This window comes from Clytia hemisphaerica, unplaced genomic scaffold (genome assembly GCF_902728285.1).
Source record: "Clytia hemisphaerica strain Z4C2 unplaced genomic scaffold, Clytia hemisphaerica genome assembly, whole genome shotgun sequence".
NCBI lineage: Eukaryota > Metazoa > Cnidaria > Hydrozoa > Leptothecata > Clytiidae > Clytia > Clytia hemisphaerica.
In genome coordinates, this window is record NW_027103771.1 from 482,120 (window position 1) to 499,658 (window position 17,539).

The window sequence follows — 17,539 nt, forward strand, 5'->3', positions numbered from 1 at the left end:
ATAGTCAATCCTTTTTCTGCCAGACATTTCAAATCTTGATGTCGACTTCACGTGTGCAAGTTTCCAAATGAAATCTCGAATGTTCCTCACATGTGAAAATTTGCTGACGCGACAAGTTTTTGCCTATTGTTTTTCGGCCAATCATAAGCGTTTAGATTATTACAACAACCAATCACGCGCGTTTAGATTATTAAATCAACCAATCACGCGCGTTCAAAATGTTGCCGATGACGTAACAAATTCCGGGGGTGCGCGTGAAAAAAGAAAATATGACAACTTTTAGAAACCCCATTCTGCGCGATGTTTAGCCCAAAAGACAACTTAAATGATAAAAGTACCTATATGTTACTTTTGATGCGATGCTAGCTCGAATATATTTTCAAACAAGATATCTTTCACAAAAAAGTGTTTTTTACTGGCGAATCAACTTATATTTTCATAAACTCTTTGACGTGAGATTGTAGATAACGCTTGTTATTATTACCGCCTAATAAATAGTAATGGCATTACTTTAATATACTTATATGAATTATAGAAGTTTTTGAATTTTATTTTGCAAGGCAAGGTTCTTGAAAAAATTAGTTTGGACTGGTTTGGATTGATTTTATAAATGAAACATTGGGAATATCTTTTTGCCGAACACACAATATCGCAAAAATAGACTCACAAAAAGACAAAATTTCATCACGCAAAAAATCTCACTAGTCTTGATAAGTTACTGGAAATTATTGCTAGGCTGCTGATTCCTTTTCGGAAAATTGATACTACATTTGAAGTGAATGATATCATAAAGAGGTAGCACATTTTGAGAGATTGTATACTAGGTTCTAATGGCTGAAAAGCTCAAGATCATCTTTCAAACTACGCACTATTTTCTTTTAAATTTTGAAGGGAAATGTATAATATAATTTCAGAATTGTTGATAAATTGTCTTTGTAAAAATTTTTATAGAGAGCTAAGTAATTGTTGCAAAAAGTCACAAAAAGATGGGATAAAAGTCTTTCAATTTATTCAGATAAACTATCAGCCTAAAGCCTAATGTAATATCTTTGTTGTTGGTCATTCAGCCATTGCACAAGAAACATATGTGTTCTTTTTTGTCACTGGCACTCTTTTTTATAAGAACCAGTAAATTTTTAAAGGTTTGGCTGTCCTTTTTTGCACTTTGAGCCTGAAATTGTTTTTGAATTTCTCAAAACCCGGCGTATTTAATTTTTGAGCCTCGTATTGTTCTTATAAAATTCTTATAAAAAAGAAAGAGTTGAGTTGGAAAACATTATCAATAAAAGTTTGACTTATAAAAATAATTTGTTAGTGTCGAAATTTCTTCGCTTTGCGAAAACGGAACGGTCGTTCCGCAACCTCTTTTATGTTGATTCTTCCTCTAGTACCGTATCGTAGGCAACGTTGAGTTCTGCCTTTTTCATTTGGAGTACCTCTTCATTGGTCTGGGATTTGTCGTTATGATAGACTTGGCAAGCTTTATTTACATTTTCTCTTGCTGATGCGATTCTTGGGTCAGTGGAAGTTTGATTACGCTTTGATTTCTTTTTACTTGGGAGGAGTTCCTTAGCGGTGCGATTGTTTACAGAAATCAGATTTTCATACAGTGGAGTAGAGTCGTATTCTTCATTGTACAATGCAGTATATCTGTTTTGGACGAGAATCGAATATCTACTTTGTAAGTAATTATCAGTTTTCAGTAAGGACCAGTCAAATGTTGATCTCTGAGGCGATTTACATTTTCTGAAGCTAATTTTGAGTTTAGCCCGGAGGACTCGGTGATCGGATCCTAAACTCGCAAAAAAGTTGTTTGCTGTAGATATGTCTTTAATAGAGTTTGTCCACTTTTTGTTAATAAGAATGAAATCGACTTGACTCTTCGTGTAAGACATATCGGAAACATATGCGAAAAGTTTACTTTTTTTCTTTTGAAACATCATGTTGCTAATAGCAAGATTGCATTCACATGCAAGATCAATGAGAAGTTGACCGTTGCTGTTAGTGTTTTCGTGGTACGTGTATCGAGCGTTGTTTGTTCCGATGTGGGCATTGAAATCTCCCATCACGAGGAGGATATTATGTTTTGGAATGTCATTAATACAGTATGTTAAATCCTCATAGTCATTTTGAGCATCTTCTGTTCCTTCTTGGGGGTGAATAGGCGACGATAATTGTAACTGTAGGATTACCATCGAAGGTTGCTAAAAGGGCTATTTTGAAGTGTTTTCAATGAAACGAGGGGTTATTAATCCAAAATCACCCAAGAATACCGTGCTATTCCGCGTTAATTATATGGTCAAAAAAAGAATCGAAGAACACTCAATCGCTATTCTTTTCGAAACTTATAAAAACATTCGAAACTATAAAAAAACATTCGACTGACACTCTTATTTTGATTAGCTTAAAAATTTCGTACGATATTTTGTTAACCAATCAAAATATCGTACGATACTTTTCTTTCAACCAATAGAAATTTTTGTTTACATCAGGGCGATTACAAGAAAGCGGGGCTATTACGAATTTATCGCCCCGCTCGTCCTTTACAAATCTAAGCTAAATGTAATCAACCATATAATTATAGATTGTATAAATGTAATGAAAAAATGACGTTAGTGAAGTTGCGGGGAGCAAATATTGTTAGGGATCAATTAATAACCGAGCGTGTTTGAAATAAAATAACTGCCATGTTTAAACTGTTCTCATTAATCGAAGATTTTTGAATTTTTTAATTCCAAAATTTGAATATCAATTCGCCCTTGAGTAGGGGGTTGATTGGTTGGAATATTTTGATCTCAGGGGAACTGAATAATACGAGACCTACTTTTCAGTGACTGTCGTGGTTTTGTCGTAGTACATTTTTTTTATAAGAACCAGTAAAATTTTTCTGAGGCTCGGTTATTCTTATTTTTATTGGCACTTTGAGCCTCCAATTGTTCTTATCCTGTTTTTATTTACATGGTGTAATTGAGGTATTTAAGGCGTTATACCCAATTTTTACTACTTTAACCCCTAAATTGTTTGAATATGAGTAATTTCAGGCTCAGCATTGTTCTTAAGTTGTTCTTATTTTATGGGGATTTGATCATTGTTCTTATAAAATTTTTCTTATATAAAAAAAGTGAATTAAGCCATAATTTTCTGAGAGTTTTTTTTTTCTCATTGTTCAAGGACAAAGGAATTCGTCTACCATTACTAGCATACTAGACGATATCGGCTTAACGTGAAAACTCAGATTTGATCCCCGAATATTGCCCACAATGCTTTTTGCGGAAAAAATTTCACCGTGAACTTTTTTCCACGCAAAGCATTGTGGGCAATATTCGGGGATCAAATCTGAGTTTTCACGCTAAGCCGATATCGTCTATTGATAGAAGATGATTCGTTTGATTCGATCAATAATTGAAAGTTTTTTTAACTCATGAAAACAAAACCATGAGTGTTAGGATGCAGCCACCTAATTTCATAACAGTCTGCGCATACCACGCTCCTCTCCAAAGGGATATGGCAAATGTGACGATCTGACCTTCAGCCAAAGCATTCAAAACTATGTTTAAATTGAACACAAAAGCGAAAGCGACTGGGCTCTGATGTTTATGTATTTTAGTTGATTTTGGCGCGATTGTTTTGCTTTAGCCAATCAGCGGCGCTCAAAAGCTCATTTAATTCATTCCAAATGTGGATGAAAAAATCAAAGCGATGCGCCAACCATGGCAGATTCTATTACGCAGCCATGACCTTTAGAGTGATTACGAGCAATTAGAAGCAACAAGAAAAAATCAAAGTGATTTTTAAACGAATGAAAAATCTCATCTCTTGAAGAGATTATTCAAAAAACGCTAACTTTCTTGACGTCAATTCTTGGTTGGATTTCTAAAATTATAACACAATAACGTAGCAACGTCACAAAGACATTTGAAATAATTTTCGCTATTCATGATATTCATGACGTAAATGTTTTCTATGGAAAGACCCCGGTTCATGCCAGTAGTGGCAAATTTAAACCAGACAAAAATTGTATAAAATTTACCACTACTGGCATAACCCGGGGTCTTTCTGTAGAAAACATTACGTCATGAATATCATGAATATGCCTCTTTTGACTTTTTAAAATCAATAAAAACCAATTCTGGCGTCAGTTAAGTTGCAGAGGATATGACGGAATTACCACCAACGTTATTTATCTTCCACCGTTGTCTTGAACATGTGCTGGAACATCTTCTTTGCTGGGCCCTGGACCTCCCTTTCATAATTGAAGCATCCTTTTGAATCGCGATAGATATTGAGCATAGATATTGAGACGGTGTTTTTTTAATTTGAAACATTTTTCCATATCCATATTTATTTTTTTGACTCCCCCTCCCTACTTTGATTGTGCAAAAGTGGTCTTCCAACTTACATTGTTTTTTTTCTCTTTCAGGTGACACAATATATAAAAGAGATGCATGCATGCATCAAAAAACATCACAAAGAAGGTTGTGTTGCCTTAGCCTTGGTCCCCCTCAACAAATTGGGTTCATATTTTAGTGACGGCCAGCTCCGTGCGATCAGAAAGCTTGTCCATGCAAATGGTTGTAGATCAAAAAATAAAAGAATGTATGTTGGCAAAGATGGCAAAGCACAAATGAATTGTATCCATATCAACAAAAGCTTTATGGACAAAGAGTTTTCGTCATTTTTCGAAAGTAAGAATACAAAACTCCTAGACCTTTCATCGTTTTAAATGTGAAGCAAAGTTTTACAGTAAAATTATACGAAAATAGAAAAACTAATTCAAACTCAATTTTCACCGTTAGATAGGATTTAAAACCATATCCTCAAATATTTACTTGAGATAAAAAGTAACTTGCTTTACATTCAAAACTTTCAGCTATTGATTTGTTCCAACTTTAAATAAACTGGGTATATCCTCGCGGAATTAGTACTAGTAATCGTCATTTTAACAAAATTTCACGAATCCTATGGACTCAGACAAAGCTGAATGTACTTGACCAAGGCAAGATGAAACAGAGAAAAGATTCCCAAAAAAGAAAATTGAAAAATCGTCATTTAGAGTCGTGTCGTCGAATTGCGGACAATTCACATTTTGAAAATTCCTCTGCGCACAATTAATTTAATTGTGTAACTTATGGCTTATGGCTTTTGTTTATTTATGTTTTTTCAAAATAAATCATCGTTGCACTGCATAGATTTGTGTCATCCAGTGTCGTCGATTATTTTCATGAAAAAAGATTGTCCGACTGTCCGCTTTTGAAAAGTTGAACTACAACGGTATTTTTTAAGAATTCGGCTAGCTGTTCGCTATTCCTTTAATCTATTCATTTTGTGAACTATCTAAGTGACATATTTTTCTATGCTAAGGTCGCTTTTCTTGAGAAACGAAGGTAGGGGTGTTGAGATATTTCGTAGTTTCCTTTTAAAGTTTAACAAACGTTCGCAATTACCATTACGTTCGCTTTATTAGCCGGTACAATTCTAAACTTTAACTTGAAAAATTGACGCTAGAGATTTCATCTTTTAATTAATTTTTATGACGCAGTTTCCCTGTGTGCAGTCGTATCAAATTCTATTTCGAGCTGTGGGATCCTAGCAATTAATGTTTAGAATGTTTCCATCCAATTTGTTATAATTTGTTGTTTTATCTTTAAGATAAATCAGCAAAGGAGAGTGGCGAGGAGAGATCAGGTAATATATGTTCAATTTTTTTTAAAGCGTTGAGTAACCGTAAATTTTCTTGAAAAACTGGTAGCTAAAAAAATATAAAAATAACTATTTTCGTATTTATTTTATGGTATTCGTATTTTATAGCACTGAATTAATGGTTACTCTCTGGTTATCCGACGGCTACACATTGTTACTTGTCCGAGAAGATATTTTTACTGGCTTTTCCGAGTCTTTTTGAATTGCCATATTTTAGTGGGTTTTTTACAGACGACTGATAGTTTGCAAAAAAAGCCGCTTAAATATGGCACATTCCATAATGACCAAAATACTTGTTGTTGTGTTGAGCACAAACTTAAAAAACTCCTCATGCCATCTCTCTGCTTTCTTCTTTTTGGACCTACCCCGGTGGAGGTCCTATAAATTAACCTTTGTCCGTTCGTCTATTCGTTCGTTTGTTATTAGCTTTCCTCATTGATTTTTTGCACAAAGATGCATAACTATAAACCCTCGAATGTGACGGAGCCCGATTTTCAAAAAAAAAAATTTTTTGTCAAATTTGGGCCAAAGAACGGCTAAAAAACGGGTTTTTTGGACTTTGTGAAAAATTAGGTCGTTAATTTTTTCTGATTTTTTGCATGAAAGTAGGGTACCATCGTAGGTAAAAGATGGCTTAAGCGAATTTTTGCAAAAAAATTTTATTGGCTCAAAAAACGCATGTTTATCTATAAGAATCACTATTAATAAGCATACATCAATGTTCTTAGTCAAATTACTCAATTTTTTTTATGAGATAGATGTTTTTTTTGCTCACGAGGGCTTACTTTTAAAGAATATATGTGTTTAGACATGTTTTTATAGAAAAGCTGGCCAAATTCGATATTTTTTTATAAGCACACTATCAATTACTTAGGTATTAGCTTTTCTCGAGATTGGCTCTTTTATTCTTTATGATTTTTTGCACAAAGATGCATAACTATAAACCCTCGAATGTGACGGAGCTCGACTCTTGGAAAAAAATTTCAGCTAAAAAGAGATGTTTTTTTGCTTTCGAAGTCTTGAATATGAAAGAATATTTCAAGAGCATGAAATTTTGGTTTCTAAACGTGTTTTTTTTATAAGAAACAAACGACTAATTTTAACAGATCGTTTTTACCGAAATAAAGAGTTGATATTTTCCCCTTTTTCTAACCCATACTGAAATATGTGAGAAATGAGACGGCTATACGCAGTCTTAGTATAAAAAGGATATTTCCTGGCCTAGGGGAAACTCAAGTCTGTGCAAAGTGTGTACTTTTTTTCTTACCAAATTTATGAAAAACTCTTCTTAAAATGTAGGCAAAAGAAAAAAAGACTCACACTTATCGTGAATAGGCTTCGCAATAATCTCTCCATGTCTTACTTGTACAACAATGAGAAAAGGAAATTGTTCGAGTCACAGAGACATTCGAGTTGTAGAGATTAGAAGAATTCGTGAAATCTCATACTTCAAGGGGATTACGTTTTGCTGGGGTTTAAAGGGGACGTCTGGTCTGATTTTAGGTATTGTTTTTTTAGAGTTTTTGGAAAAATTATTCCAGGGAGATTAAAATGAGCTATCTCACTTCAAGAGATTTTTTTTCAATCCCTTTCTATGGCCATTTAAAAAATCCCTCTTTTTCAAAATTTATGACGTAGCTTATGTTATATGTTTTCTATGTTCTTTCAAGTAAACAAGATTAACTCCTCTTTCTGTGCAGCTGGCATTTTTATAAGAAAATTTTAAGTAAGTCAGAGATGTGCAAGAGCATTTAAAGTCGTTAAAACATCTTTTTCCCAACATTTTGTCAATGAATGCTTACTCCAACATCTTCATAGAAAACTGAAATATTTATATAGTGTTGTGGACTGGAAAAATCATCGAAATTAGAAGTTTGAATTAAAATGTTCTTATCAAAAGTTGTTTAAATACAGTACTTTAGACTACAGACAAGATTTCTGTTCTTATAAATTACGAACAAAGGTTACGTCAAAAATCAGGTAAAAGAGAGGAAATTGTAAAACACTAAAATCTGAATATGTCAGTCAAAAATAAAGATTTTGAGTTCGTTTTTTCTGCAAACTTTTTTTAACTAATTTAGCTATCTGGCATAGAATTATGACTGAAATGATCTACCAAAGCAGACGTCCCCTTCAAATTTTGCTATTGAGCCTATTCGCTCAAGTCTTAGCTTTTGTGGGAATTCAATCTCGCGAGTCAAGGCTAAAATGAATACAAAATGAATATATGAAGTCTGTTCACGATAAGTGAGCACTTTTCTTATTTGCTTATAGCGTTTGAGAGATAATAATGTCATAAATTTTATCATTATTAGAAAGATATCACTCGAAGGATGAGAAATAAGACTGCTTTAACGTCAGAAAATTTTATTATTTTCGGAATAAATCTTGAGCTCATTAAAAAATACCATACCCTGTTAAGGCCTGTTAATTTTACAGAACTTTTCTGCGAATATTTTAATCAGTGACGAAGTGTTACTTTTTTTCCCTCAGAATCTACGAATCCGTCAAATGTAGCAAGAAGAATTGCATTTGACTCTGAAGAAGGTATTGTCAACGTTTTTATTGATATCGGTTCTAAATCAAAGTCTAAGAGTTAATTCTTCCTTATATTGAACATCTTGCTATTAAGGTTTCAAATTCTTTCTAAAATGTTTATGAACATATCGAAGATTTTCTATAAATGTGAAAGATACATCTATAATTATGATTTGTTTAATTTATTTAGAATCCGATGTCGAAACTCCTGAGCCGCCAAGTGTGAAAGATATTGTCGGTATGTGTCCAATTCTTTTCCATTGTTTAGTTTTTTTGGGGTCCTCCTCCACTTTCTGACTTGATTCAGGCAACAAATTCTCTGTTCTATCGTACTGGGTAACAATACGCTTACATACGCTCACACGTTTACACTTAGTGCGTACACGTTCTTTATTTTCAATCAAGTACAAATAGCTTGCATACACAAAATTGCCTTAAAAGTGAAAAATATGCCGAAAATTTGATATTTATAACGATTTCTTGGTTTTATGGATTTCCAATTTTTTGAGAATTTTTTGCGAACATAAACTTTCGTGAATTGCTCTGTTGAGAGTTTTCAAAGACATTAACTTTCGTGAAAAAGGCCAAAATTCGCGAAAGTCGCGAAAGTTTATGCTCGCGAAAGTTTGTACGCCTAAAGTACAAGAATTTACTACAGTAAAATAGGTACATTCGGCTATCTGTTCAACAAAATGTATTTTCTTTAGAAAAAATGAAACCTAAACCCAAAAGATCACGCCAAAGTCCTAAAGGTATACTATTTGATTCAGTTTGTTTTCTTTTTATTACGAAGATTTCTATTATAGCCAGTTTACCTAAATTCCAGTTTCTCTTTTATTCTGAGAGCCAATCCCTTTTTACTCCTGGGATAGACTAGAATGGAGACCCTACTACTTATTTTTTATGATTCTGATGTATAACTAGCATGGTCTCACCAGTGAGTTTGAATTTCAGCAGTTGAGAAAAAGAACCAATCAACTTTCGCAAATTTCTTATTTACACAGTATTTATATATCACAAATTTCTTTGTTCGTATATTTACTAAAACAAAAATTTCTACAGTTTTCTTAGCCGAGGAATATAGTAAAAAAGTCCAGCAACTAAGATCAATTTTAGCCGAGGATGCCATTTCGGCATCTTTGCTGCGACTCAGCCACTACTTTAATGGGATAAATTTTCGCGGGGATTAATTTTCGCGGATTTCGCGGATTTGGGTTTCATCCGCGAAAATAAGTCCCATTGGAAATTTGAAAAAGGCCCATCCGCGAAAATTAGTTTCCGCGAAAAATTTTTCGCGAATTTTTTTTTAAATCCGCGAAATTTCTATTTTTATCATTTTTTATTTTTTTCTACATGAGGGCAGGCAACCCTCGAAAAAGGTCAAATCCTCGATATGCTTGTTAGCAAAAAATCGTTTTTGGAAGTTCAAATTCAACTTTTGATAGTTGTAATACATATCTCCTCGCCCTATTCCAAAACACCCTCTTATTACTTGAAAAAAGAATTCTTAATTTTCCTGGAAAAATTTTATTTCAATGTTTTGACCCTTTTCAAAAATTTTAATTTGTACCCCAATCCGCGAAATTAAATCCCCGCGAAAAATCAGGAAATCCCTCATCCGCGAAAATTAATCCCCGCGAAATCTTAAAATTTCGCGGATGAGCTCAACCGCGAAATTTAATCCCCGCGAAAATTTATCCCATTAAAGTATATCAAAAGTAAAAAAAGTGACTGATTTTTCTTAGCTAGGGATAGACTCGTTTGCTAAACCTAGAATTGTACTGGAAAGTTTTATGAGAGATGGAGCAATAGTTGCTGACGAGAAGTGAGGATATTTGAAGCATCATTTGAATCATCCTTCGTCCTTATTCTCACTTCTCGTCAGCAATTATTGCTCCATCTCTTTCATAAAATTTTCCATTACAATTCTAGGTTTAGCAAACGAGTTTTGAAGCATCATTTGAGTTTGTTTTTTTCCTAACATATAGATATATAAAGAGATCCACTTTTGGGAGGTTAAATGTTGAAAAATATAATAAAAATGAAATGAAAATGAAAAAATCAACTTCCTGTATGATTGTGCCATTCTGCCATTTTCGCCACATTTTTCAACTGCAAAAAATGTTGACATACCTCACTACTTTGTTCTAATATGGGAAACGAAATTCTTGCTTCTATGAATTCTGACCTTTAATTTTTTCAGATATCATTGCAAAGACAAGTAACCAGGACACTAAGAAAACATTGCCAAAAAAGGATTCCACCAAAGGTATCAAGAAAACTGCTTTTTATTTTTGAGGACGCACCCGCTATGTGTTTTTACAAGAAATAATTTTCTTCTTTACTCAAGCTGGGATGTCTTTTATTCTTTTTAAATTTTTAGTATAGTTGACGCTTTGTAATTAATGTTAAGACAATAAGAAAGCAAGTCCGAAAAAAAACATTTTGATTCCTTGATACTCAAAAAGAGGCAAAATTTTACGGGTAAATTTCCTTAAGAAGCTCTCATAAACAACGCTCTACTATTCGACATTCTATTATACTCTACAAGCTCCTGTTTTTGATAGAAATTATACCGGGTGTTTCATAAAAAAGTGAACAAGTTTGAAGTTAAATTTTGAGCAAAGTTGAAAAGCTATAAATGTAAATTATATTCTATTGGAAAGCAGGAGGGTTAACTTAAATTTTGAGCTATTATACTTTGAAATTGCTCAAGGCTTTCAACAGTTATTGAGAAAAAAGAAAAAAACATCAAATTTCATTTTCGAAAAAACGGTATTTTTGGCAAAAAAGGGGGTATTATATTGGAATTCACAAAAACATTATAAAAAATTCAAATCTCCTATTTATTTTTGTTGAAGCCTGATATTGATGGAGCTGGCATATTTAGAAAATATGTGTTGGCCCAGAAACGCCTTATTTCAAGATATTTATACTCGAACAAACTCCAAGAAAATCCTGAGGCGCTGTTGATGCGTAAATTATGGTATTTGTTCTCCTTATAAAACTTGGCATAGCAAGCACAGAAGAGGTTTTTTCATAAGATAAACATTCACGAAACAATCGAATGTTTTGATAATTAGGTGAAAAAAGAACCAATAATCTTACAAGATTTTAGTGGCATAAAAAATAAAAGGTGAAACTAACTTTAAATGCTTTTAAAACAACACAAACTTTTATTATTGAGAGAAAGAGAGGAGATAATTTGAAACCCCTTTTTTGCCAAAAATGACGTGTTTTTTAAAATGAAATTTTTCGTTGTTTCTTAATATCTTTTGAACGCTTGGAGCAAATTTAATGTATGATAGCTCAAACTTTAAGTTAATCTTTCCTCTTTCCAATACAAAAGAATTTACGCTGATAGCATTTCTAGCTCTTTCATAATTTAATGTCAAACTTGTTCTCTTTTTAATTAAACACCCAATATTTTCCTTGAGGATTTGTTTACTCTTTTATTTTGTTTCTAACATGTGAAAAGGTATTTTTGAAGCAGAATTATAATTCGACCTGTCGACTTTTCTGTCTTGAAGTAGAATCTTTTCCTTAAAACTTTCAGAGTAAAAACAAAAATTTATGATCACTTCGGAGACGAATTCTAGAAACTTTTATATTATGTTTTAGATCAAATGTCACCTAGCGCCAAAAAAATCCAAAAAAAAACCTAAAGGTATGCGTTACATAGACAGCATATTGTGATGAAGAGCCTTTTTCGGGCCAAGATTAAAACTATTACTTGAATGGGATAAAATTTAGCGGGGATTAGATTTCGTGGTCGAGCTCATCCGTGAAATTTTAAGATTTCGTGGGGATTAGATTTTACAGATGAGGGGTTTCTTGATTTTACGTTGGAATATAAGTTCTCAGATCGGGGTACAATCATGGTAAATCTATTGAAAATCTAGGTTATATTTCCTCGTTTTTCTAAATTTTGAGTTCGGACTCTAAATTGATAAATTTAATCCAGTATTTCAATTCGGGAGGGGTTGATAGACTTCCAGGCTATATTCTGAGCCTTATTGGACCCTTCTTGAACTTTAGTCTTAAGTCTAGCATTAAAACTCAGAGTTAAAACTCTACCCTTCGAACCTAATTTAGAGCGCTTCCAAACCGTTTGTGGTTATAAGATTTCGTAGGAATTTCCCTTTTCTCTCAAATATTACGGCCACGATTGTAGAATGGAAGTTTTTGAAAAGGGCCGAAACTTTGAAATAAAAAATTTCCAGGAAAATGGAGAAAACTTTTTTCAAATCGAATAATAAGAGTCATCCTTTCTGAAATGGAGCGAAATATGTGTAATATTTTTAAAATTGTTACCTTTAACCGGGGGGGGGGGGGGTAGACCTGCTGTTCGGGGGTCAAAACTCACAATGTTTGGAGGGTTAATTTCTAAAAGTTTTTTAAATCCTCCACCTTCCATATTCAAATTTTTCCTGGAAAAGCTGGTATAGAGAAACTTGGTGGAGTTCTCCCATTGAAACAAAAAAAATTCAAGGGAGCAAAATTCATTTTTTGATAACGACAGTATTTTTTCGAAAAAGTCTTTTCTTTTTGGAAAACATGTACATTGTTATCTGGTTGCCCGATCAGGGGATGCCATGTGCCCTAGCGACCACCCCGCATCTCGCGGGGAAAGGCCAGTTTGGACGGCGTGTGATGGTCTCACTTTAATTGTAGACTTATGGTAGCTGCTATGTGAGAGATTCCAGTGTTGAAGCGTTCTATAAACCATTAGTCGTTATTACCCGCCAAATACAATAGGAAATGTGATGTTGAAGCTTAAAGTCTTAAAAAAATGCTCTAAATTGACGTTAGAAAAATAATCACCAATCGTCTAACGTTACAAAACTTTTTCGAAAAGATACTGACGTCGTAAAGAAATGAAAATTTATTTTTGGAGGTTTTTTTGTTCTTTAAGGAATAACTCCACCAATTTTCGGACCTCTGTACCAATTTGAAGTATCCGTATGAATTTCTGTTGTAAGAGCCTTGAATACCCATGCAAAATAGTGTTGTACAAAAAAGAAATTCGATACCGTATTCAATCAAAATTCAATCTTTTCTTTTCTAGGTCCTGCTGACAAACTGATAGATGCTCTGTCTGCCAACGACGAACCTGCTAGTCAAAAGCGTATGAGAAATTCTAAAAAAAAATGATAAAAAAGTAGGACTTCACTTCTCCGAAGACATATTCTTCTGTGCTTAATTCTAGGTGGAGGTCACTTTGGAAGTCTTTTGAAAAAATCACCCCATGCATTTTATGATGCATTTTTTAATGAATTTATGTAATTTTCCTGAAAAAGTGCAAAATCCTTCATTTTCCTTGGTTTTTTTTTGGGGGGGGGGGAATCACCCCAAAATCACTTAACATTGACCCACCCCCCACTTTATGGATTTCCTCCCAGAGTACCAACCCCCTGCTTGTCCCAGCCCCCTACAATTAAGCACAGAAGGGTAGCTTGCCTGCCAACCAAAAAACTTTATTTTTGGCAGTATTGTTTTTAGTTTTGATTATGCCGCCGCTCTTTTTGGAATGTTAAGCAGTGAATTGTAAACTTTGATCCTTTCGATTATTCAAATTTGTAATATGTTTGAAAATACTGAACAAAGGACCCCCTCTAACTTTTTTTTTCACTTTAATTTTATTTGCTCAAATTTTATGAGGCAACTTCACGTTTTTTTGGCATAGGGTCAATTTTGTAACCTGTTGTTATGGTGTATTTTACAGACCAGCCTAAAATTGCCCGTTTTGCCTAAATCATCAGCCCTAGGATACTCTATCTAGTGATTGGAAAATGCTATTGACTGGAAATTTTAACAAGTTTTAGGTATTAATAATACAAGCTTACAGTCAAAATTTCAGCAAAATCGAACAAGCGGTTATGCGGAAAGTAAGTATAAGGGTAAATTACGGACCAGTCTATAAAATACCAACCGCTCTCGTTGCTATATATTAAAATTTTGCACACTGTCTTAGATGGTCAATATGTATCAATGGTTCCGGCAGGTTGTCAATGTGTATTTTAAAGACCGGTCTGCAAAGTACCAAAAACTTGGACGCATTTTTTCCGTGTCTCTTTTATTTGACAAATCCTACTTCAGGAACAAATTTCAGTCAAATTGAACGAGTCAATCAGTCAATACATGACTTTTGTCAAGTTTACATTATGGTCTGTAAAATAACAACCCGACAGGTGGCCGAACCAAATCTTTTATTTTCATAAACTTGGTATGTTTTTACATTCCAAAAAGAAGTAAGTAGCCTTTTTTTACTTTCATAAACTTTGTATATTTTTACATTCCAAAAAGTAGTAGGTAGCCTTTTTTTATTTTCATAAACCTGGTATGTCTTATGATATTATTTTACTTTCATAACCTTTGTACATTTTTACATTCCAAAAAGAAGTAGGTATAGCCTTTTTTTATTTTCATAAACCTGGTATGTCTTATGATATTTCAAAAGTAGTGGCTAATTAGTATTTTTATTTTACTTTCATAAACTTTGTACATTATTACATTCCAAAAAGTAGTAGGTAGCCTTTTTTATTTTCATAAACCTGCTGTGTCTTATGATATTTCAAGAAGTAGTGGCTAAGTAGTCTTTTTATTTTACTTTCATAACCTTTGTAAATTTTTACATTCCAAAAAGAAGTAGGTAGGCTTTTTTTATTTTCATAAACCTGGTATGTCTTATGATATTTCAAGAAGTAGTGGCTAAATAGTCTTTTTATTTTACTTTCATAAACTTTGTACATTCTTACATTTTTACATTTTTCAAGAAAAAGAAGATTGAACTCTTTTTACTTTCATAAACTTTGTACGTTATTCCATTTCATTCAGTACCCAACTTGAGGTATTTTAGATGTAAAATGAGGTGAGTAGTCAAAGTTTTGGGGATTGTCGAGCAAATTCGGCTCAAATTCTGCTAGCAACTTTAAGGCCGAAATCCTAAAGCCTAGCCTGAGCCAAAAATTGAGGTTGCTTATAAAAGGGCGTAGTGTCGAGTTATTCACCAGGTCACCACGTTCATTTATTCGGCGGGGATAACATGAATGGCCTAATTGTCAATGAGAATAAATGATCTCTTGCTTTTGTTTAATGGCTTAACTCTTTCTTGACTCATTCCATTTTAGCAAAATTTGAGAAAACCATAAGTGATTTTAACCGTATTCATGTCTAGCTTTTCTATTAAGTGTAGTAACGGGAAGGAGGGGGGGGGTGGAATCTACCTCTAGTTAAATAACTTTTGACTCAGTGATCTGTAACTGGTTCGATCGGATTCAAAACTTTCTGTTTCAGCCAAATTTCAAGAAAATGCCTATGAATAATTCGATTCTCCATCCGTCCACCCATTCATCTATCTATTTTATTTACTGAAAATATGATACGATGGTAGTATGATGATTTGATTATATTATGATATCGTCAATGTAGATCAACAATAGTTCATTTTTGGCATTTTGAGCAACACGCGCATATGAAATATTGGTTTCTGGTTACACGTCTTTCTTTTATAAGGAACTTGGGGCTGAAAATGGTCCGAAAAATAAGGAATTGTTAAGGAACTTCTTAAGCTAAGTATAAAAAAAACAAGTTAATAAGGAACAGTATAAGTTAACTTGAACTTGAACTTGCACACAACATATCAAAAAGATGAAAAATATTAATAAAACAATGTTCATTAACTGCTCAGGCTGAGTATAAAAAAAACAAGTTAAGGAACAGTAAGAGTTAAGATTGAACTTGCATACAGTATATTTACAATAACCTAAACAGAAAGATGAAAAATAGTGCTGAAACGCCTTTCAATGTGTCAAAAGAGAAAATATACTTATACATTGCCTGTACTTCCATACTTAGCAAATCCAATCTATGCAGCTTAATAAACAAGGAACTTCGAGGCTGAATGTTTCTGGAAAAATAAGGCTCGGAGCCAAATTAAGGTTCCTTATGAGAAAAACGTGTAATTTTCTTTCAATATGGAATAGCTGGAATTTTTTGCAAAAAATTAGGAAAATATGTGTTTTTCTAGAGGAAGAAAATTTCAGACTCAAGGATACAAAAGCCTTTTTCAACCAAAAGATTTGGCTTAAGGCTTTTCAGCGCATTAAAAAGTGGGCATACATAAATCCTTATTTTTCTTTGGGCAAGTGTTTCATTAATTGATACCTTTTTTACGAAAATATAGCCTCATAAATTAACACAATGGTCATAACTCAAAATAGTCAAAAATGGGGTAGTGACTTTGTTGAGCTATATCGATGATATGAAAGTATCATCAAACAAAGCAAGTGGACCAGGCAGTATACGGGCACGATATTGATAAAATGATGGTATGACAGAATGATGATATGATAGAATGATGGTTTGATAGGATGAAGGTATGATAAAATGATGGTATGATAGGATGATGGTATGATAGAATTATGTTATAATAGGATGATGGTATGATATGTGGTATGATAGATGATAAATGATAGAATGATGGTATGATGATAATGATAGAATGATAGATAGAATGATAGGATGATGGTATTATAGATAAAAGATAGAATGATGGGATGATAGAATGATATGAATAGAAAGATGGTATGATGGTATGAGAATGATGACAGGTAATGGAATGCAGCATGGGGATGATGGTATGATAGCCTTTTTTTATTTTCATAAACCTGGTATGTCTTATGATATTTCAAGAAGTAGTGGCTAATTAGTATTTTTATTTTACTTTCATAAACTATTTACATTTTTACATTCCAAAAAGTAGTAGGTAGCCTTTTTTTATTTTCATAAACCTAGTATGTTTTTATGATATTTCAAGAAGTAGTGGCTAATTAGTATTTCTATTTTACTTTCATAAACTTTGTACATTTTTACATTCCAAAAAGTAGTAGGTAGCCTTTTTTTATTTTCATAAACCTGGTATGTCTTATGATATTTCAAGAAGTAGTGGCTAAATAGTCTTTTTATTTTCTTTCATAAACTTTGTCATTCTTACATTTTTTTTTCAGAAAAAGAAGATTGAAGTCTTTTAGTTTCCTAACTTTGTACGTTCTTCCATTTCATTCATACCCAACTAAGTATTTTAGATGTAAATGCCCTGAGGTGCGAAGTCCAGTTTTGGGGATTGTCGACGAATCGGCTCCCTTCTGCTGCAACTTTAAGGCCCGCCTAGCCTGAGCCAAAAATAGGTTGCTATAAACGGGCGTAGTGTCGAGTTATTCGCCGGTCCCACGTTCATTATCGGCGGGGATAACAGCGGGTCAATTGCAATGAGAAAAAATGATCTCGTGCTTTTGATTAA

General features: G+C 33.3%; 2 protein-coding genes across 2 annotated transcripts in view; one reads left to right on the top strand and one right to left on the bottom strand.

Moving 5' to 3' along the window:
• The window catches only part of LOC136806051 (membrane protein FAM174-like), a 420,508-nt gene that overhangs the window by 104,850 nt on the left and 298,119 nt on the right, over positions 1-17,539 (bottom strand). The gene's annotated exons all lie outside the window — the stretch shown is intronic.
• On the top strand, positions 4,425-13,480 carry LOC136806035 (NKAP family protein CG6066-like). The gene is made up of 8 exons (XM_067062611.1): positions 4,425-4,685; positions 5,650-5,685; positions 8,194-8,247; positions 8,429-8,476; positions 8,946-8,990; positions 10,442-10,507; positions 11,860-11,905; positions 13,307-13,480. Exons 1-7 carry the CDS (start codon positions 4,442-4,444, stop codon positions 11,901-11,903), a joined length of 537 nt encoding a protein of 178 aa, XP_066918712.1. The 5' UTR covers positions 4,425-4,441; the 3' UTR covers positions 11,904-11,905; positions 13,307-13,480.